The 23,823-nt window shown below is 38.9% G+C and overlaps 1 protein-coding gene across 1 annotated transcript in view; it reads left to right on the forward strand.

The window, feature by feature from the left end:
- LOC136863976 (uncharacterized) overlaps nucleotides 1-23,823 on the forward strand; it is a 163,382-nt gene that overhangs the window by 136,485 nt on the left and 3,074 nt on the right. Inside the window, exon 11 of the mRNA XM_067140446.2 lies at nucleotides 22,396-22,491. Within this exon, the coding sequence (XP_066996547.2) occupies nucleotides 22,396-22,491 (96 nt within the window). The remainder of the gene's footprint in view (nucleotides 1-22,395; nucleotides 22,492-23,823) is intronic.

Raw genomic sequence — 23,823 nt, forward strand, 5'->3', positions numbered from 1 at the left:
ATTTGACAAAGATTGCATCAAACTACCTTGATGAGATCTTGGCCTTTTTAGGGATATGGTATTTAACAACGTAATAAATATACTATCCTAGAGCTACCAGCTTGAAATCTAGTCCTCTATGAGAAGAGTGTAAAAATATACTGGGTGGTACAGCTTCCCCTATTCTTTTTTCAAACATATGCAACCAGCTAGGAATTAAATGTCTCTTAGTCCTATGTTGCGCAACATCTTACAGCAATTGTATGTGCAGTTAGTCTGATTCGTTCATTAAATATTCATAGACTTCCCCACACAATGCAAAAGTGGTACAAGAGGCAGTAAGTGAGGCCCATCTCAAAAACACTGTACTATTTTATGTAGAGCGGAGTCCAATACTCCAGTCATTTTTACTAAATGTTACTGTACTGTACAAACCATAGCCACTCGTTTAGCTTTCGGTAGAGAATTGCGCACCTTATTGGTTCAAGAGGCCATTTTCTTTTGACAGAAAAGGGTGGTCATGGTATCATAGAAAACGTGATAGGTTAGAACCAATTACAGACATGTCAGTTCATCGCCATTTTGTATAGTCTCATCACATTGAAATTGATAGAAACACGTTTTTCACAGTATTTTATAATCTATGGCATGCAAATGCTGTGCAGCAGATGTGATAGCTTACACCATAAGGCTGTAACACATCAGTTACTTTGCGAAGTGAGAACTTTCACTCTCCTCATGAATAGAGTTGTAAGAGCGAGACGTTCCAGCAGCAAGTAGCTGCACGGAATTAGGCATGTTAGATGTACGCTGTAGCACGCTGTGGTGTTTGCAGCAAGGTAAATGTATCTGCACATTCAAGTTCAGAACTTGTAACATACAAGATCAGTTTCAAAGCAATAGCATACATTATTCCATAAGTACAGAGATGCGAGACCTATTCTTCGTCGCCTGGAGTGGCTACATGGTACTAATCACAGCCAGCATGTGATTTTTCTGATGGATTCAGAGTTCAAATCTAGCTATGAGCTTTTTATTTTTATACTCTTAAGGCATTTGTAGTTAAGGTTTAAACTTCCTTAAATCTCAAAAGTCACTTTTCACCTTTAGAAAGAAAGCATACATCAGAAAGGAATAATAACATGCCACTTTTATATGGCAGACGGCTACAACGAATGAAGCCCTCTGCATGTATTGTCAGCATTATGACACACTCATTCAACTAAACAACTGCGCACGTTCGACTCGAACGATTGGACTTCATACCTAGGGCACAGCAGAGTGCAGGCAGGTTCCACCACATACACTGCAGCAAGCAAGAATTACTCACCTCTACCGTACTCAGATATGCATTAACGAAGGAGGTGGTCATTTTGAACATTTCCTTCATTAATTGAATGGCCATGCACAAGCCTATTGCACCTCTGCCGGTAATAGCTTATTTTACTGCAAATAGCACTTTTAACAGCTACTTAGAAATGAACATAACAGAGTACCTGCAACATGAGAACTGATGATTTAGATTTGTCTTCAACAACGCAATTCACATGAATATTTAACAATGAAATAAAAAGTCGTCCTATTGTACCCGCTCAAAGCCTGAGTCCCAACCAGCATTTATCTCAGGGGGTGTTACTGTCCAAATCTATCACAACTAATAAACAATAAAAAAATTTGTGAAGATATAAGATCTCCAAATACATGTATGGGCACCATCCAATTAGTACCACAGGGTTGAAAGGGACACTCTAACCATTAACTTTAAGGCTCATCATAAAAACACACAAAAATATATTAGATCAGATCAAAGGGAAACATATGAAGGCTCCGTCCTAGGAATGGGGACGAATATTGGAACAGTCACCAAGGGTTTACTATGCTACAAGAACAAGAACCTGGAATTGTTTCCTTGCAAATGCTAAAGGAGCATTTTATTTAAGTTGAAAAATTTTATACACAACAAAATTCGTTGACCCTTAATTTGCTGGTTATTTGGCAAATCATTCCTGAAAATTTACATAATATTTTACACTTTTGACCACCCATCCATTTGGGTGGTGGAACCGTTGATTTCTGAAGGTGTCAGTTCGACTCTTGTGAACACAATGACCATTGATGGTCATGGACCAATTACCTGTTGGCCAAGTGGGCACGATCACATGAATCATGTCATCGCCTCCACTTTTATTGAGATGAGACCAACCCGGGATACTACAAAACTCTCCCCGGGTTCCTAACCAAGATATGCTAATCGTTAACTGAAGGAAATGACAAAGCAACTCTAACCTAACGGTCCAGATGTAGGGATTTGCCATCACATTACAAATATCAACTTAACTTATTATTTACAACAACTTGACATTATTATGTTATTTCACCGGCTGACTTCCCTAGTATCATTCAACATCATCAATCGAAATAATAAAAAAATATTTTAAATTTTTGTTGTTGTTATTATTATTATTATTAGTGGAAATCATAATTATCGTAACACGTCATCAATTTTGATTTAATATTTTAATTTCATTTTTTCACCATTATTATTATTATTATTCTATAAAAATAATTTAATAAATTCTTCTTCTTATTCTCCTTATAATAATAATAATAATAATAATAATAATTATTATTATTATTATTATTATTATTTCAAAATTTTGTATTTTAATTTCAATCGTTACGTGCAGTTAACTATTATTATGTTTAACGCATACCCCCTTTTACAATTCCGATCTAGTTTGGCACCTAATCAGTTAAGACATGATTTACTTGGATTATTATTATTATTATCATTATCATTTCGACAATTTATATTTTAATTTTAAGTGTTACGTGGCAGTTAACTATTATTATGTTTAACGCATAACCCCTTTTACAATTCCAATCTAGTTTGGCACTGATCAATCAATTAAAACATGATTTACCTGGATTATTATTATTATTATTATTATTATTATTATTATTATTATTATTATTATTATTATTATTATTTCGAAAATGTATATTTTAATTTCCATCTTTAGAACTTAGTCACATATGTTAACTCCCAAATATGAACTACCAAGATCCGATTTCATATCGCTCGAGACATAATAACGGTATTCGAACCCGCAACCTTATTTTCGTACTGTCGTTAATTTATGGGAGCACCATGTCCTCCCAAGACCAGTCTCAAATCTCATGGCACCTCGCAGTTGGGCAAATACATCCAATCTCTGCAAGTGCTAAATTATTCCTTCCATTTCATTTTGAAGTCCCTTTATTCCACTGGAACTCTTCAACATTTAATTCATTCATTAATCTTTGGTGCGTGGACTCCTGCCACTCATGACACCGGAATAATCATATTATATCGATGTAGGCCCCAAGATCCATCTATTTCATCATCAACATCAGTATGATTAATTTTCATCTCATGCTGGATTTTTGTCCCACACGACTTCCGACCTCAAAATTTGGCTCAAACCACTCTGGGCTTTCAACATAGCGTGACCATCATGTACAAGTGCCTCTTTCGCTTTTAAACAAAAATTTATGATTATAATGGAGTCCAAAAACGTTAAATCAACAATTAAGGTAAAAATCAAATTTACTGCCTGAATTAAAGTCTTCCACGCCATATGTTATCTCGACTTTGAAATTACTTTAACTTGCAATCATTCCATCAACTTATACTCCGCACGGCCTTACTTCTAAATTGAAGTTTCGCAAAACAAATGAGCATCGCCTTTCCTTTGTTGCCAGCGTGCTAAGCCCGCGAGAACAACTGACGCAATACGACCGCGGTAAACAGCCCTTGTAAAATGTAATACCGTACTCAGAAAAACTAATGAATATGGATTGAAAACAAATTCACAAACTACACTTACTAACAACATCTGACACTAATAAGAGAATATATTATTAAGAATAAACGAGAATGAGGAAATAAAATATCACTCACCATTAATGGCTGGCACAGGAAAGAGGTTATGGCCTACAAAGGGAACACTCCACTGATCTCAGTCCTAGAACCCTCCAACAATATGAAAAAAAAAAACACTAATTACTGAAGGAAAATGCGAAAGATCGGGAAGCGCACCAAATACCATACATGCTGAGCGAGATTGGTTAACCACGTGGCGAATAAAATATTAGAGTTGGCAACTAGGATTCGAGATTGTGCTCTGCCTATATAAATCGATATGAATGGCAGATTGGGATTGGTTGGATGCCTATGCTTCTGCATACAACCACCAGACAGAGCCAAAATCTGCCAAAACGTCAATTTAGAAGTAGAGCCGTGCGGAGTATAGGCCCGTGCCATTATTCACAAAGCATTACTATAAACACGCATTTACACAATACCCATGTTCATTTATCACTCCGATGCTGCTACTGATTATTATATTTCTGTCCACTGGCGAAATTTCGCGGCACAAATAATCATCGATATTTACAGACAATTCAATGGACTTCATTCCGTCCCACAACAATTAAAATCACTTGGCAACCCTCTACCTCTGGATAATCTTACAACATGCCTTAATTTCTGTAAAGTTTCCAATAACTGTAAACCACATTTGAGCACTTCTTAATTGAATATTTATCTTATCTTTACGTGAAACGTGCTCCATATAATTTCAAACAAATCAAGCACTTGAATAAACAGATCAACCCTACTCTACTCTATTAAATGATCAAAATTATGATGAGTGCTTGATCTAATTATGTACATATTAATTTGTCCCTTTGTCTATCTATCTCTGAAATTATATGAGCCGGAAACGGTTCGTTTCACAATCAAGTTACCATAATGAAAGAATATGATTTCCTCCCGCTAACGATAGCAATCTACAAATATATATTAAGGGGTACTCATCTCGGCCTGTAGTTTGCTAAACCGGATGAGGAGCCTAGCCCCATCCGGTTTTTAGCACTGCATCCTACTAGTATTCATGCCAACTTGAAGAGGTAATCCTTGACACTTTTTATTCTTACACATTTTAAATCTTATAAAACAAAACAAATAACCTTTGCACTTGTAATAATTTGCACTCTAACTTTCACATATAAATTTAACACTCTTGGCTTATTATCTAGCCCACTTAATGTAAATATACATTATTCGTTCCTTCCCCGGACACTAGGAACATGTAATACCTCGGTATTACTTTCAGCGGCCAAGCGCGCACTCAATTTTTCCCGTCTCACGTTCGCGTAGCTGACCAGGTATCAGTTATTAATTGACTGTTTACTTGGTGAAATTCCGTTGAACACCCACGATCGTTCTCACGTAACGTGCTTCCTATTCTTGATATAGCACCTCACACTCCTATCTGTAGGTGTTGATTTAATGAGTTCTGTAAATATTCGAACTCCTGCTGGTATACTGCTCAAGACTGTAATATGGACTAATTCAAGTCATGGTTCACTGTGCCACGTAACATTATAACACTTCAAACAATATTCCACGAGTGACTACACACACGTACTGGCATAGTAACAGCACGAACAATTTATCACAAATAAGATACCTCCGTCTCCACGACCATGTATTTATATTCGACTCCCCTCTCCTCCGAGTTCACGAGAGATCATCTTAGGGCACGCAGTTCCAATATCCTCATACCACTATTTGCGGCCTTGCCAGTGGCTTAAACTTGGGATCCATTGATGTAATTGTTATTTTAGCCCCTCTGCCAATTCTCAAATAATATCGTTTGCTGGTAATTGATATAATCGTGAATTTAGCTCCTGTATCCCAGGTTGGGATTTCACGCTGTTTTGTAGCGTCTCTTGCCTGCAGCCAATCAACGGAGAGCGTCCATGAATTCTCAGAATTTCGCCAGTCAATCTCCCTCAATTTATAACTTTTAATAACTTTTATTATTTGGTGAGGCTTCTAAATTTCACCTTATCTCGAATTTATAAATCACTGTGGAGTTAACATTGATAGTGCTTCTTACAATACGAAGTTGTCGTACCTGCTTCTGTCCTGCGGATTTTACGATTGGTCCAAGCTTACGCGGGACTGAGAAGTTACATATTTTTTTTTCTTTAAGTACCAACTTTGCGTTCAGCCCTCGCTAGTACATTGGAGATCCCCTGACGTTATTTCTAGGAATTCTGCACACGGCCCCATCCAGTGTGTCGCACTAAAATTTTGCCCGCGGCTGTGAAACCTTTCCACTGACTTGGAAATAACTCTTGCCTGTCTCTTCCCCCTCGTCACAATTTCTGAGAATTCTAATTCTGGCCATTGTATTTCTTAATCTTAGAGGTGACAGCAGTCTGTGGCAGGTTTCACAATACTATCTTGGCCTGGCCTGTACTTACAATATATAAAGTAAGATATTCTGGCTTCTGAAAATGAAATATATATTCCTCAATAATTAATTTCAATTGAATGACACCTATCACACCCCCACCTGGGCGCACTATATAGGACTCGAACCTCTGACTAACGGGCACCGCTTTCCTCATCTAACTTCAAGCATGCTAGCTAAAACGAGGTGTCATTTGCCAGCGTTATATCAACACTACTTCTAGTCATTCAGCCATCATATTCTCTGTACATGAAGTTTCTGTGATACAGAACTTGCACGATTCTTTACAGTCATTTGGTATTTTATCGTTAATGCTGATTTTGTTGACACAAATACATGAATTATAGAAAGCATAGGAAGACCAGACATCACTGCGAGTAGCCAAGGTCAATGTTTTTAGGTTAGGCTATAATTTGCAGGTTGCATAAAACTGAGTGAATAGGGGCAGCTGTACCACTTGGTATATGTATTGTATTACAAGTGATGAAAATCATTTTTATCCGTATTAAAAATTTCGTTAAGTATATAGAAAAATATTTTTAAAAAATTTATTTCCACCTTTTCAATACAATATAAGATATTGACATTTAACTTAAAACATTTTTCAAAAGCGAGACATTTCGCCTCATATTTTGAGGCATCTTCAGTCACTAATCAAAACATTATTTCTGTCAGACAACGTTTCCAAATATTCTACAGCTATTATACGAATGTTCATGAAATAACTAAAACTCTATTGTAGTGATGAAAACATGTGTTGTTCACTTGATGAAAAGGACGTCATAGGATGGTACAGTATTACAGAAGATGGCTTGAAGCCTTAGTCAATATTAAATTTTAAATACATAGTGAAAAGCGTATAAAATCATTTCATTAAAAATATACAATACATTTAAATGATATTAAAGTAGGTTCTTAGGTGGTACACTTAAAAATGGAGGTATCTTATAATTATGAGTGACAGTTGATGGCTTAAAGCCGTAGTCAGAGTTTGAAGCATAAGTAGAATAACACGTTAATGTGAGGTACAAGAATATGAAAAAGATTACATTAATGAAATAAAAGATAAAGAAAAAACATTCCAAAATGCTGGGCAATTGTTGTTTACGCCAGCGTATATTTGCCCTAATATTTGATGGTCAAATAGTTCGTAGATTGTTTATAAAATGGTTCAGCGAAATTGTGTTTACACGAAGTTTAAAGTTGGCTTAAATTTATTATGAATCATCGGAGTAAGTTTGTGGAGATGATGATAAGCAGTTATTCTCTACGTTGGTAAGAGTTGACATGAGGTTGAATGGCTGTTGTTTTCATAACTGATTGACAATTATTTTCAGTGTTGATATTGGAAATTTTATCTTATTGACGAATGTTGTGGAAGTTTGATGGGGCTGTTGAAATAATGTTGTAGACTGGTGGTTCTGAAATGAAGAATAAACTGTATTAATTTTGATGAGAAAGGAAGAAAAAACTTGGGAAAGGTTTTGTAAAAGTGTTGATGAAGAGAGGATGTTGGTGCTTACCTATGGCATTGTTGGCCTGTTTGACTTGTTGTGAGAATCATTTTCAGGATACTAGTGGTCGCTAACGTTTTTACTCCTTGTGTTGTACGCATGTCGTCTGTGCGGAGGGGAATGGTTTGGAGGGGGCGGGGCTGTAGGTTTGTGATTGGCGCACAGAAGGGAGTTGTGTATGGTGGGGGAAGCGGAGGAGTGTGAAGCATTTTTAGGCTTAAGATTGGCCCGTGGAGGTGAGTTATGTAAATTGGGAGGGGAAGGGTGGTGTGATGTGTTTGTTGACGTGGAAGGAGTGTTTATTGAAACTGTATTGAAAATATTGAAGAAATTTTTGTCCTGAAAGTTTACTTTATCAAACAATGCCACCAATTGGTCATATGGAGTTGAGTCTGTCTGCAGGCTGTGCTTGGTTCGACTGCATGAAAATTGAATACTATTTACAGAAGTGCAATTTCAAATATACTGTTCTTAGTCAAGAACCTACGGAATGTTTAGAAAGTATGTGAGAAGTAATCACCACAACAAAAAAAAGTCCAAATTTCATATCACCTCTGTACAGAAGAGATACTGGATATGCCTTCTGTACCGGGCCAGTTGGCCATGCGGTTAGGGGCGTGCGGCTGTGAACTTGTATCCAGGAGATAGTGGGTTCGAATCCCACTGTCGGCAGCCCTGAAGATAGTTTTCTGTGGTTTCCCATTTTGACACCAGGTAAATGCTGGGGCTGTACCTTAATTAAGGCCATGGCCACTTCCTTGCAACTCCCAGTCCTTTGCTATCCCATTGTCGCCATAAGACCTGTCTGTGTTGGTGCGGCGTAAAGCAGCTAGCAAGGAAAAAAGCCTTCTCTTCGCCCTGGGCTAGCAAAGTTCGTTGTGGCCAGGCTGCTGTTTTCATTCGACCCTGGGACGCCTTCCGATGCAGGTCTAGATGGTCTGGATGATCTGGAAGTTCTAGAAATTCTGGGTGGTCTAGACGTTCTGGATGGTCTAGAAGTTCACGTGATATGAGCATTGGTCGAGCTTATATACTCTGGACTCACGCCCTGGACGTGTTTGAGTTATACAAACAGCTTCTGCACAGATGAAAATTATTACAGAAATGGCCTCGGAATGATTTGCAACACTTATAGATCGTGTATTCAAAGAATTAATTAATTAATAGATTCCACTTGACAGAATGTTAATAAAATCTGACCTGTGTTCTGAGATTAACCACTTGAAAGATTGAATGCGGTAGAATGTCCCTCAAATTGAACACGCAGCTCGCCATTGCTTCTGGAAATGTTAGTAGACTGAGTCGAATGTCAAATAGAGTTTAACTCCTAACACAGAATAGCCACTCAGAAAATCGTATAATTGTATAACTTTGCACTGTCAAATGTAATTGGAATTGACTTAGGAAGTAATACAAATAACGCGATACTTGGTAAAATAAAGTTTTATCACACGGTGATTGTTCATAAGTTTACACAATATCTTGAAGATAATCACTTCAATTAATTAGCAACAAAAATATTCATCCTGTGAAATTAGTCTCATTCACTTTAGTTGATCACAAATAATAACGTAACACAAATGGAGTTGAGTCTGTCTGCAGGCTGTCCTTGGTTCGACTGCATGAAAATTGAATACTATTTACAGAAGCACAATTTCAAATATACTGTTCTTAGTCAAGAACCTACGGAATGTTTAGAAAGTATGTGAGAAGTAATCACCACATTGCGAAAATACAAGTTCAAGCATTCAAAGTACTATCTGAATCGTCTATCACTCGAGTAATTCTAAGTTCAACTATAATGTCATACTTTGTCAAAATATTTCTATCACTCGAAGAAATATTATGATCATTTTGAAATGTAAGCCTTCTGTTATTTAACGAAATATTTCAATCACTTTGAAACGTAAGCATTGGGTAGAAAATTATACAAGTCCCAGAAACACACAACTTGAATTAAAGAAATGATTATTCACTTGGAAATGAACCCAAGTTAAATTACACTCTTCTAGTTCACATTGAGAAGTTTTATCACTCGTGAATAGACACACTGAAAATTTATAAGTCCGGTTTATGTTACCGTGGAGTTAAAGTTTTCTAAGTACGAAGAACTTCATCAAACACTTGACACTCAGCGAAACCGTAGTTTTGCGACGAATAATGCCACCAGCCGACCGTCCGGTCTCGGCTGTGGTACTTGACTGACCATGACCTGCTAACTGGCCCTCCTTTTATACAAGAATTGTGGGAATTTAAGTTATTGTATTCTGTTGAATATCTCCTTCAATTCTGGTTGGATTATCTTCAAACTTGGTGAAAATGGGGACATAAAATTGATTAATATGATGATGTTATGCTCTTAATTTTATCTTAACCCAAAAAAAAAAGTTATTAGCAATAGAACGTTTCGAATGTTCTACCGGCTGACGTAATCCAGCTGTGACAAGATAAGGTGGGATGTGACATCACACGTTCCACGTCGCACTCTGCCTGCTGCTGCAGCCAGCTGTGACAGGCGCATGGTGCGTAGTTAGAGTTCAATTGGTGGGGACTCCGACTTGGACCAGCGTTCCTGGTACAATATATATTATAAATTAGACATATCAGTAACGTCATGACAATGAATTTGTGATGATATGAAGTGAGATATTGCTCAATTTTTTGTAAATTATTCTGATTGGAAGGAGATGATTAAGTTTGGGGTGGTGACAACTTAGTCTGCTTAGAGTGTTAATGCCCAGCAAAGTGAGGTAGGTATGAGGGGTTGGGCATTGTTTAGGTGCGTGCATTATTTTATCACAATTGGTCTTTGAGTGTTAGATTCAATTTGACTGAGCAAGTGGCTATGCAGTTTGGGTCACATAGCTGTCTACATGCATTTTGGTTTTAGTGGGTTTGAACCCCACTGTCAGCAGCCCTGAAGATGGTTTTCCAAGGTTTCCCATTTTCACTCCAAGCAAATGCTGGAGCTGTACATTAATTAAGGCTGCAGTCAGTCGCTTCTTAAGTCCTATCCCACCATTGCCATAAGACCCGTCTGTGTCGGTGTGGCATGAAAGAAATAGTAAAAAAGAAAATATATAAAGTAGGTTCTAATTAGTGACTCGTTATTGATTCATGACGACAGCACCGCAGTGGAGCAGTGTTGCAGTGTTGTTGCCACATAACCCGTAAACCAAATTTCCACAATAAAAATTATCTAAACTTTGGGATATAAAGAAATAACAATGGCTAAAACAAAGTTCAGTTCCTGCCACATTACACAATCAATAGTCAGTCGATTACAATAGAACTTGACGAGATTAAATTTACACAACATTCAAAAAGATTACTTTAAAAGTATTTCACTAAAATTAAATCCATGACCGTACCATTTTACGGTTTAATAGAAAAGAAATAATTTCGTGTTATTTCTCTAGCTTCAGTTTCAGACTACTTCCCTCACTTTTCCCGCACCCTAGTCGGGTGACAAGTGAAAACTATATCACGCATATGGCTTAGGCCCTGTTTTGCAGTCTGTTGACATTTAACCCTTTGCGTTCCCCATTTACAGGTGGATGCCCAGCCGGAATTACCCTGTTCTCTGACAGGGACATTTAAATTCCAATAGAGACAAGAGTATAAGTGTCATCCTTTAAAGGAAACAACATAGAAGTCAAACGAATAAAGATATGAATGTAAATTTATTTTGCACTTCCTTTTTGAATGATCTGTGCATATATTATTTATTTATTTGTTTATTTATTTATTTGTTTATTTATTTGGGAAACCAAAACAGCGAGAAGCCGAATTACAGAGTTCCGCAATGAAATACATATTTACAATAGAGTAGCACAAGGCAAGCATAAAGAAAAGTGGAAGAATAATGACGAAAAACATCTAACGATAAATATAGAGGAAAAAATTAAAAACTAACATAATTAGAGACACAACATAACAAAACCAAAAAATAAAGGCTAAAGAAACGAGAAAAATTGTTGAACGTAAAACGAAGAGAAGAACTTATAGCTAGGCACAGTAAGATAAATACAGACATAACACTTAAGTAATGGTATAGCACAGTAAAAAATAAATATTATATTATGTACAAAAGAGAGGACATCAATGAGAAGAGAAAAAAGGAATATGAAGAAAATGAACTAGGTTAAGGTAAGGAAGAATCGATTAAAGGAGGCATGCGAAGAAAAAACGTCCAAGTTCCTGTCTGAAGATAAAGAGTTAAGGAGGGTTGGTATGCGGATAAATAAACTTCTTTGAACGAGAGAGAGGCGGGAATACGGAATATGAAGGGGCGTATTAATCCTGGTTTTGCGAGTTGGAACATGTATGGAAAAGAAGGATGCAGGTTCAGGAGAACGAAATAAACCGTTAACAGCGTTATATAGGAATCTAAGGTCGGCTACTTTCCTGCAACTAGATAACGGGTGAAGGTTTAACTTGTCTAGTATCTGATTACTGCTCAAGTTTCGACAATCAGATACTCTGGCTCTAACAATGGCACAGAAGAATGACTGCACGCGGTCAATATGATTCAGATTAGTGGGTGAAGAGGTAGACCAAATGGGAGCCGCGAATTCAATAATCAGTAGGATGCAAGATACATAGTAGGCTCGAAGGGCGTGGATATCGGTGATGTCAGAAAATCTATACAACAAACCGAGAAGTGACATTGCTCGCGCGGTTATCTTTTGTATATGGGGGACAAATAACAATTTACTGTCAAACATCACTCCTAAGTCATTTTGTTCTGCTAGAGTTGGGAACGGGTTACCGAGGAGGGAGTATTTACTGAGAATAGGGGATTTACGAAGCGTGATCGAAATAGAGGAACACTTGGCAGGATTAGGCTTAAGACGCCATGTGGAGCACCATTCGGAGAGTGAATTAAGCCCACTCTGTAAGGAGTTTACGTCAGATAAAGAATCGATTTGTTTGAATATTTTACAGTCATCTGCAAATAGTAGAATTTCACAAGAAACGGAGGATATAGAATTAATGAGATCGTCAATAATAAGACAAAAAGAAGCGGACCTAGGACACTGCCCTGTGGGACGCCAGAATGTACCATAACAAGAGTCGAACTGAACCCATCAAGAACCACACGCTGAGTTCTGGTATTGAGGAAGCTCTGCAGGAGAGTTAGCAAGCGACCATGGATATTAAAACGTTCTGAGAGTTTATAGGAAAGAAGTGCGTGGTCTACGGTATCAAAAGCCTTAGCAATATCAATGTAGCACACGTCCAGTTGAGAACCGGCGTTAAGAGCAGACGTTGCACGATGGAGAAGAACAGCCAGATTAGTTAGGCAGGAGCTACCAGGAAGAAAACCATGCTGCTGGGACGATATATAAGGAAGTGTGAAAGAAAGAAGGCGCTGGTGGATAATCATTTCACAGATGAGCGACAGAGTGGGTAATATAGAAATCGGACGATAGTTTCTGACATCAGATCTCTTTCCACTTTTAAAAACCGGAGTGATGTTAGCGATTTTCCAGTCGTCAGGAAAGTAGCCGGCTAAGAAGCAACGGTTAAATATAACAGCAATAGGATGGGCAAGAGTCGTAGCGGTATTCTTAAGGAAGACAGGACTGAGACCATCCGGACCAGTAGGTTTATTTTCTGGGAGGGAGGAAAGTAACGAATAGACTTCTGACTCAGAGGTGGAAAGATTACTGAGACTATGAGAAGGAACAGAATCAATAGACGGAAAATCTGGGAACTGAACAGGTGCAACAAAATTAGACGCAAAGTAATCGTTGAAAATTTCCGGTCTATTACTACCACTGGCTAAATTATCACCCCAAGTCACTGTGTCTGGCACACGCTTTGTATTTTTCCTGCTGTTTATCAGAGACCAGAATCTTTTACTATTACTTCTCACTTCTAGGCAGGCAGAGTTTATGTAGTCCTGATAATCCCGTTTTAGAAGCTGTTTATGTTGTTTGCGAAGGTCAGAAAAAGTTTTATAGCTGGCTTCAGAAGGTGACCTTTTCCAGTCTTTCCAGGCTTTCGTTTTATTAATTTCTGCAATTTTGGCGTCACTTTTCTTCCAAGGTGGGCATCTGGCGGATGTTTTACGAGTGGGAACAAGGTCACGGATCACAGCACGAGTCCAGTCATAGAACAGGTCTACTGCTTCTTGCACTTCACCCACTTGCAGCAAGTGCCAGGGTAGAAGAGAGAGGGTGTGATTGACAGCCTGCCAATCAACCTTTCGCCACAAGGGTACACAGTTCCTGGTAAAGGGTCGATGACATTTCGGGGGGCGGGGAGGGGCAACAGAGAATGTTGCCTCTACAGACTTGTGGTTCGATTTAAAAATATTTCGTCCCACAGAAATAACGGAAGGCTCAACGGAGCAGAGCAGGTAGTCAAGAAGACTATCCCCGCAGGTGTTCTCAAGGACGTACTGTTGGAGGCCTAGGCCCGTAATATAATGGTCGAGATACCACTTGTCAAGGCTATTAGAAGGGACACCATGAGCAGGGGAATTCCAAGAAATAGAGAGGTTAAAGTCGCCTAATATAATTACATTAGGATTCAGATTAATGGCTTTCATTACAGAAGAGAGAAAATTTTCAGAATAATTGAGGGTTGATCGAGGTGGCCTGTAAAAACAAGCAAATAGATATTTGAAATGCTGAAATTTCACTTCTACCCAAATGGCTTCGCAGTCACTACTTAAATCAGTACGTTGGTTAGCATGCCATTTGGATTTAACGGCCAGGAGAACTCCCCCGCCCCGTCCACGGTCCGTTCTGAAAATGGAAAACTCTTTGGAAAGAGGGATTTCCGTGTCTGAAACAAAGTCAGTTAACCAACTTTCAGAGAAGGCGACAATATCGAAAGAAGATAGTTCTTGTAGGTAGAGCTCACAGTCAGTAATTTTGTTTTTAAGAGAGCAGATATTCTGATGGTAAACTGAGATCGCACTATCCGCCGCGGGTCCCGGGTTTATCTCCACATCACCAGCTAACAGTAGGAATGTCAACAACAAACTTAAAGTAGACCGAGAAGAAAACCGAGATAATTTACTGGAGGCTGGAACCGAAGCTGGCGCTACAAGAATGCATGGGAGGTTTGCAGTCGGCAGTGAAGGAAAATGAAACTGACGAACGGCAGTCAACCAGTTTCCAACCTGAGGTATATTCAATCTTGAGATGGCGAGTCGTATACTTCCGGCAAGGGAGGCTTGGGTACGCCAGCAGCCGCCGTAGCACGTGGAATAAAAACAAAGCCGTTTATATTGAACAGACTTACTTCCGAGCATTTCACAACACATGGAATCACTGGCTGGATCATCTAGATGAACATCACTATATTCTTTTGCGCACACTACTTGTTTTGACACTAAAACTCCTAAAAGAACACAGAGGAAAAACACACAGTTACTCTCACTCGCCGCCATCTTGATATTATATTTGTACTCACCCTAATTTTGAATCTAAATATTGTCCAAGTTTCCTAAACCATTTCAGTGTTATTGCCTGCCTTACTAATGGTCACACGCAAAAGTCTCTTGGGAAGTAATTGTCAGTTTCAGATAAAACAACCAAACCTGTATAAATTAGAAGACCACATTACACCCTTATATCATCAGCGCAATGTTTTATAAGGTAGTACCAACAGTACCAGTGTTTCTTTGAAAATATTTGGCATGATTATTCGTCTGCTATACTACAAGCTCACAAAATTCCCATCCCACAAATAATTGATAAAAATATTTTTTCTGAACTCGCGGAATATATTTAAAAAAATACTATTTGCTTTATGTCACACTGACACAGATAGCTCTTATGGCAACAATGGGATAGGAGTGGGAAGGAAGCAGCTATGACCTAATTAAGGTACAACCCCAGCATTTGCTTGGTGTGATAATAGGCAACCACAGAAAACTCCTGGAAGGTAAATGATGTTTTGAACCAGCATTGCTTACCCATATTTCCAGTTCATTAGAACGAATGTTCGCTATCTCTACTAATTTCTAATGTACTCCAATTTAGCTTTCTTTCAAACCTTATCCATGATTAGTAGACGACATGATGAGATCTCTTATATAAATTTTAACTGGAACACAATATTTATCAACTAGGTTTGCTTGTAAAAGACACATAGGAAAGTACAGTGATCAGCCAGAACATTATGACCAGCTACCTAATAGCCGGTGTGTCCACCTTTGGCATGGATAACAGCGGCGACTCGTCTTTGCATGGAAGCAATAAGGCTTAGGTAGGTCGCTGGAGGGAGTTGGCACCACATCTGCACACACAAGTCACCTAATTCCTGTAAATTCCGGGGTGGGGGGTGATGAGCTCTGACACCACGTTCAATCACATCCCAGATGCAATCAGATTAAGATCTGGCGAGTTGGGGGCCAGCACATCAATTGCAACTCTCCTCTGTGTTCCTCGAATCACTCCGTCACACTCCTGGCCTTGTGACATGGTGCATTATGTTGTTGAAAAATGCCACTGCCATTGAGAAATATGATCGTCATGAAGGGGTGTACATGGTCTGTAACCAGCGTACGATGCACGAACTCCACTGGACCCATGGATGCCCATGTGAATGTTCCTCAGAGCATAATTGAGCCACCGCCAGCTTGTCTCTTCCTGCAGTACAGGTGTCAAGGAGCTGTTTCCCTGGAAGACGACGGATTCACATCCCCCATCGGCATGATGAATAAGGTATCAGGTTTCATCAGACCATGCAAAACTCTGCCACTGCGCCAACGTCCAGTGACGATGGTCACGTGCCCATTTCAGTCGTAGTTGCCAATGTCATGGTGTTGACATTGGCACATGCATGGGTCGTCGGCTGCGGAGGTTCATCCTTAAGAGTTTTTGGTGCACCGTGTGTTCAGATACTCTGCCCAGCATTTAAGTCTGGTGTTAGTTTCACCACAGTTCACCTCCTGTCCTTTTTTACCAGTCTGCCTACGACGTCCGACATCTGTAATGACGGGTGGCCACCCAAACCCTCGGCGTTTGGACGTGTTTTCACCTTGGTTTCGCCACTTGTTGAAGACACTCACCACAGCACTTCTCGAACACCTGACAAGTTGTGCAGTTTCCTAAATGCTTGTGCCGAACCTCCAGGCCATCGCAATTTGCCCTCGGTCAAACTTGGATGGATCGCACGCCTCCCCCATTCTACACATGGACAGCACGCTCACAGATACTACATGCAACGTGTGTGTCTGACTTACCAGTCACTCCATCTCAGGTGACGCTATTATTGCCTGGATGGGTTTATATCGATAGTAGGTAGGTGGTCATAATGTTCTGGCTAATCAGTGTATGTCAACAAGATGTTGTGAGCTTGCTGAGTCATGGGAATGTGCTGTGTTTTCACGAGATCCTTCAGTATTCCCGTCAACATCCTTTCAATGACCGCATGTATGACGAGCGTTTTGGGGCACTCAGCAGAGCAGGCAAATCATAGGACTCAAGCGCTCTGAAGCACTAGGAAAGCCATAGGGTTAAGAGTGCTTAACTGAGACAGACTCGTAACATTAGATTTACTGACACATTAGATAATCCTTTTCCAGGGAAGTATTGTGACACACTCTCACATCTTAAAATTCTAGGGTAGGGCCTCTCAAACACCCAAAATCTCACACGTGCAGACAGCGGCGCAGAGTTCCTGTGCACAGTGCATCAGTCCCGTTCAGCTCGGCTCGGAGCAACGTTTCGTCTCTGGGCTACTCGGCTAAGCTCAGCTTGGATTTGGAGCGCTACGGAGCAAGTGAGGAAGAGGGAGACAGGGGGAGCGAGCGAGACAGGTGTGGGGAAAGAGAGAGACAGCGCTATTGCTCCAAATTGAGCAGTGGGAGTCTGCACTCTGGTCAACGGCCAACTCGCTCGGTTGTTTCGCAACGCTTAACGAATTGCAGAAGATTTCACCGTTAATAGGAGGAAGTTAGAGAACACTTTTACGTTAATGAGGTTGTCAAATTGGGGTGAAATGCAACGGAAATATCTCTAATCAGTAGGTATGAAATGTGCGGCGCTTCCTCGAAGGCCTCTAATGAATAGAAAATGGAAAATTCACCATTTACTTCGTTGCTTTAATAGCGCATTAAACCAAACGGCTACCTCCATGTCCATGCTCATGAATATTCTGACTTTGGGAGTAGTACAAATTTTAAGTTGAGAGAATCAGTCCTGGAACGCACTAAATGTGATTATACATTCTTCGTGTTTCTGCTCATCGTCTCACAGAAATACACGAGTACACAGAAAATTTGGTATTCAAGACCGGTAGACACAGCACAGTACCACGTTGTATTGTGTAGGATTAATACAATGATATAGTGCGGAGGTATGATAACCGAATTTCCAACAGTCCTAACTAAATAAACAGTACGGTCTATATGGCTCTGTAGTGCCTGAATAAGTTTGTGCATTGGCCTGTGCATGGCAGCGCCTCGTATAATAATACGGCCACTCCCGTTAGGCACAACTGTCTTGCACGTTGCCTACCCAATAAGTCTCGTGGGCTAAGTGCAGCAAACAAGTGTAGCTAACGTTAGTGGCGGAATGTAGGGAAACAATAATTCAAGCAACAATATACTGTGCTGTTATACCTTCTTCTTCTTCTTCTTCTTCTTGGCCTTCCTCAATTATGTGGTGTCGGATCTAAGATGGATTAAGCCCTGTTTTACGGCTTTTTATGACGACAATCTCATAAGGAGGGATGTATTCACTGCTGCATGTTTCTCTGGTGGTATGTAATGTGACATGTTGTGTGTCAATGAAGATGGGTATTAAGAAAAACACATACACCCAGCCCTCTTGTATTCTCAGTCTGTTAAAAAAATGACTAGTGTATAATAACTGAAACTGAACTATTTTCCCGCTCATAATGACAATTAAAGCAGAAAAACAGCGGGCCATATGACTAAGTTGTTGATGTTGTTATTGTCATTATCTGTGGTGGTGGTGGCAAGATTCTACGACAAATAAACGAATTACCTGAACGGACAGATTCGACACAGACAGAAAGAACCGAACCGAAAATAAACAGACTGTCGGTCTGAGAGGCTCAGCAATCGTCCTACAAGCAAGAGAGGTTAGCGAGCGCTAGCGACTCAGTTAATCAGGACGAAAGAATGAGTTTCATATTGTGTGGTTCGCGCACTATTAACATCGTTTCTCTGCGTAATTTTGCTGGAATTGTATGCCACGTGTTTTTTCTAGCGATTCGGTGCTTTTCCCCGTGTCAAAGTCATATCTTAATAATGTACGAGACATACCGATCTGTTTTGTATGTGGTAGTTTCGCATATTTCAGTGCAGTTATGTTTATTCTTACTTCATAATTTTAATGAGGTGAATGTATTTCAGGGAGTAGTGTCGGTGACAGTTTCTAGTATTTTCTCTTCACGATATGGCCAAAAAACATAACAAACGTTATCTCCAAGTGTTCAGAGATACCTATAAAATTAAATTTCCGTTCATTTTCCAGTCTAATAAAGGAAATTATTATGCGAATCACCTCGGGAGATACATTTTATTTCAAGTTATCGAAATTTTGAGATATAGAGAATACTGTTTTATAACATAGATAGCACATAATTGAATCATATGTATTTACGGGCTTTTACTGAATGCATTATGTTTAACAGTACTTAAAAATATGCAAAGAAACTCATTTTACGGCATCACTTTAATTATAACACTTATTATAATAACTCCTTAGAAGACAGGACACAGTACATAGAGTAGTGAAATAAGAAACATAGCTCCATTAACACGTTTGGAAGAAAATCTGTTGGTCTCTTCTATTTGTTGCGGTTAACCTTTATTCCCTCCACGTTGAAACTTCTTGTCAATACACACATCCGAGTTTCGTAAATGGAGCTTGCAATCCGTGACTTCTGGGCTTGCTTTCCTACGTGACCAGTAATTAATTGACATTGAAATAATAACAGTAAGTTATTTATTAGACCACCTAATCAATACAAAATCTAGTCTTGGATGATTTACATAAATTTGTTAACTAATAGTGGTACATGTTTCACCTTCCCTGAAGGCATCATCAGCCAAAGTCTTAACCTTAAATTAAAAATAAGCGTCTAAATAACAGGTAATAATGAAATTAATTTTAAAATCTTGAAGAGATTTGAAGTAAAATAACATTAAAAATAACAATGATGGTTTAAAAAATACAATGTGATGTGATATAATAGTGGAAGTATTAACAAAATTAACATTAGAAGGCTGCTAAAATAAGTGCAATGGATAAAACAACAGATTGTTATACAACAAGTAGTAAGATTGCATAAAAATAAAGTTGATAGTCTGGCGGTTATAATTAGATGATGGCGAAAAATCGTATATAATCAAAGTGAAGAAGAGAGAATAAAAGTCAAAGGTTAGTCGAGAGATCCGAAGTTAATCACGATCTTGAAGATAAAAGACGAAAGTCAGAGGCATATGGTGAAGTTGTAGAACACGTTGAGGATATGAAGTTGTAGAATAGAAGTTGAACAGTTTCAAATAGGATCTCTATGGACCATCTCAAAATTTGAAGTAATGCTCAAATGTTGCAAAGTATGAGTTTGTAGATATTCTAGTTGAAAAGGCATATAATAGTGGAATCTGTAAAAGGAAGCAAGAAACGTAGAGTTAATTGTGTGAAAAGATATTTGAAAATATTGAGGTAGAATCGTGTGCACTTACCATTTGATGGTGACAAAGATAGTTTGTAACGTTATGAGTTAGAAGTATTTGCAACAGTAGACTTCTTGCTACGTGTGTTATAGCTGAAGGTTTGTGTTGGAGGGGGATCTGTTTGCTTTGACGTAACTATTGGAGGGGGGCTGCTATTGGTGGGAGGGAAGGAAGAGAGAGTATTACTGCGCGTGTTGTATCGGTGTAAGGCCATTGGAGGGAGCGATGTTACGGTGGGTGTAGCTATGGGTTTATTGGTTGTATTGGTATTATTGGTTGGATCCACAGAACCACCCTTTTATCAATATTTGTTCCTGCTAATTTTTGGATCAGACTGTAATGTGGTACTACATCAAATGCTTTAAGCAAAATCAATTTACAATAGCATCAACTTGCGCACCTTTGTCTAATGACTTGCTAATATCTTCAAAGAGTGACAACATCTGGCTCTCACAGGAGAAACCTTTTCTTAAACCATGTTGCCAGCCACTAATCCACTAAATTTTTTCCCATTGCTCCCTTAGATATTCTGAAATGAGGTGTTCCATTTGTTTGCATACAATGGACGCAAGGTTAACGGGTCTATAGTAGTCGGTTAGCAGTCTGTTGCCCCCTGGACATTATAATTGACACACCATAGCTGGCTCCTTTCCTTTTCCTAACTAACTTGCAGAGAATTTTTCCACCCATTTTCTCTGGAAGAGTGTATACCTTTCATATATTTGTCACGAGCAGCTTTCTTGTCAGAAGCAATTTCTTTGGACAGTTTATGAAACCTATTCATATGCTCTGAACTAAATAGCCTTTCGTTGTACGCTCTCCTTACTTTCCTTTTAAGGCTCCTAATTTTCCTGATGTAGGTTCAACCCCACCGTCTGCTGTCCAGAGAATGGCTTTCTGTGGTTTCCCATTTTCACTTTCAGGCAAGTGCCGAGACAGTTCCTATTCATAGGCCATGGCCAAACTTTCCCCATTTCATTCATCCTCATTCATTTCATCTTCATTAACTTCTCAACTGAGGTTGGCATAAGGAAACGGAACTAATTGGTAAATATACATACTTTTATGTAGGATTTATAATAAGTGCTATTTATTCTAGACTGAGCGAGTTGGCTGTGCAGTTAGGGGCGTGCAGCTGTGAGCTTGCACTCGGGAAATAGTGGGTTTGAACCCCACTGTTGGCTGCCCTGAAGATGCTTTTCCGTGGTTTCCCATTTTGACACCAGGCAAATGCTGTAGTTGTACCTTATTTAAGGCCATGGCCACTTCCTTCCCACTCCTAGCTCTTTCCTATCCCATCGTTGCCATAAGACCTATCTGGTGCAGTGTAAGCAAATTGTTAAAAAAAAAAAAATTAAAAAATCTAGGAGCTTATTACCTAGATTTTAGGCCACTTAAAACATCATCATCACTCTAAATGCCTTTTTTTCTAATAAGTAATTATTTCAAAGTTCTATGGAAGAACTTTATCTGTTCTAAATAGAAATTAGCTAAAATGTTAGGACACTTTTCTGACTCGTAACTTGAATCCTTTACATATCTAGACAAATGCAGTGGCCATTTTAATTACATAGTCTGTTTCTATCCATAATGGCTATAAACAGTTCTCACTGTGTTTCTTATATAATGTTTTGACTTCCCCTGGGTATATTGTGTGCTTTGTCAACTGAGTTTGGGACTCTGTGTGAAGATATACTAAAACGTTTTGTGGAATAGTTCTCCTCTGGATCTATCCCACTTCAGCTATTAAGAAGTATCCCCCAAAAGACATTTATATTAGAATTATATTTTTTATTTTTCTATAAGTCAGGAAAATGTTGGTTATTTACGTAGGAATCCAGAAATCCTGATGTACAATGTTTCAGTTTTAGGATATTAATATATGGTTAAGTTTTGTTCATGTTCTTTTATGTTTTAGGTGAACAAAGTACATCCGTTATGCGCACACTAGAAGCTCTCCATCTTCGTAAATCATTTCCTCGCTCGGCACCTGCAGTGTCACCTGCACAGACGAGTAAGTCTTGTTTTAATTTCCATTGCAAGAATACATGCTCTTCAGTAATTGGGATTAAATATTCTGTTAGTTAAATATGCCATATTTAAACAGTCTTATAATTGAACTGTCGAGATATGTTTCCATAAACTTATGAAGTATATTTAAGATAATATTCTTCTCTCCACTTTTGAGATGTTTCCTTTGCTTATGCTTTACAACACCAGTCATTAAAGCAAACTGACTCAAGGTCGTGCAACCGTGCAGGACTTTCCTCGCGGCTGACAGCTACTGATACCAGATAAATAGGGATTTCCAATTGCAGATGTTGAATATTTAAGTTATTGACCAGGAGCTTAGAACAATAATATAATTGTGAACCTTATTTCCAAAAGGTAACAAATCCAAATAATTCAAAATTGAGATAGCATGTGTTAGCACTTCCTTGAACCTAGTTCTACATGTGGCGTGACAAATGTGCCCAAGGATTCCACCTCCCATGTTAAACAGTGAATAAATGTTCCGTTTTATAGTAAAAGATACCTAATCGCCCATGCTTTTGATGCCAAGACGTACCGAATCCAGATATCCAATCAGAGCCGCTGTTTTATGTCACATGACAACATAAACAACATGGCAACTTTTACATCATTTGTCTCCCTGTGATGGTGGTGGGGGGCCAATGAAATTAGTTCTTGCTTGTGGGACTTCTTCATAAAAATTCTGAAACCCCTTTGTGCAGAAAATAACATCGAAAACGTTCATGTCTTTAGTGACAGTTGTGCATCACAAAATAAGAACTATTGCCTTCTTTTAATGTTTTCTGCTATTGCTCATAAATATGGATTAAAGATAGAATGTTATTTTTTTTCCCAGTCATTCTTACGTGCCACCTGGTGGGTCTTTTGGGTTAGTAGAGAAAAGACTAAGAAAGAATGCTACTGTGCTGCTTCCACAGGGATATGATTGTGAATTCCAGAAAGTTGGTGTACTTCATGTATTGAATAAAGATTTCCATTGGGTTAATTGGCAAGACATGTCCAAAATATCAGTTTCATCAATCAAGAAATTAAAACTCAGTGAAACTAAGAGATTAACAGTACAGCCTAACACAGGTCTAGTTGGAATTCACTCTTTCTATGCTTTTGAACCCTTATGTGGTTACTCAAGAAAGGGGTGAAATATGAGTCAGTTTTGAACCAACCATCCTAGGTCCTTGCCATTGTCATATACTGGATGCTAAAAGACACGATGACCGGGCGAGTTGGCCGTGCAGTTAGAGGCTCACAGCTGTGAGCTTGCATCCAGGAGATAGTGGGTTCGAGCCCCATTGTTGGCAGCCCTGAAAAGGTT

The sequence above is a fragment of the Anabrus simplex genome, chromosome 2 (assembly GCF_040414725.1).
Source record: "Anabrus simplex isolate iqAnaSimp1 chromosome 2, ASM4041472v1, whole genome shotgun sequence".
NCBI classification, from domain to species: Eukaryota; Metazoa; Arthropoda; class Insecta; order Orthoptera; family Tettigoniidae; genus Anabrus; species Anabrus simplex.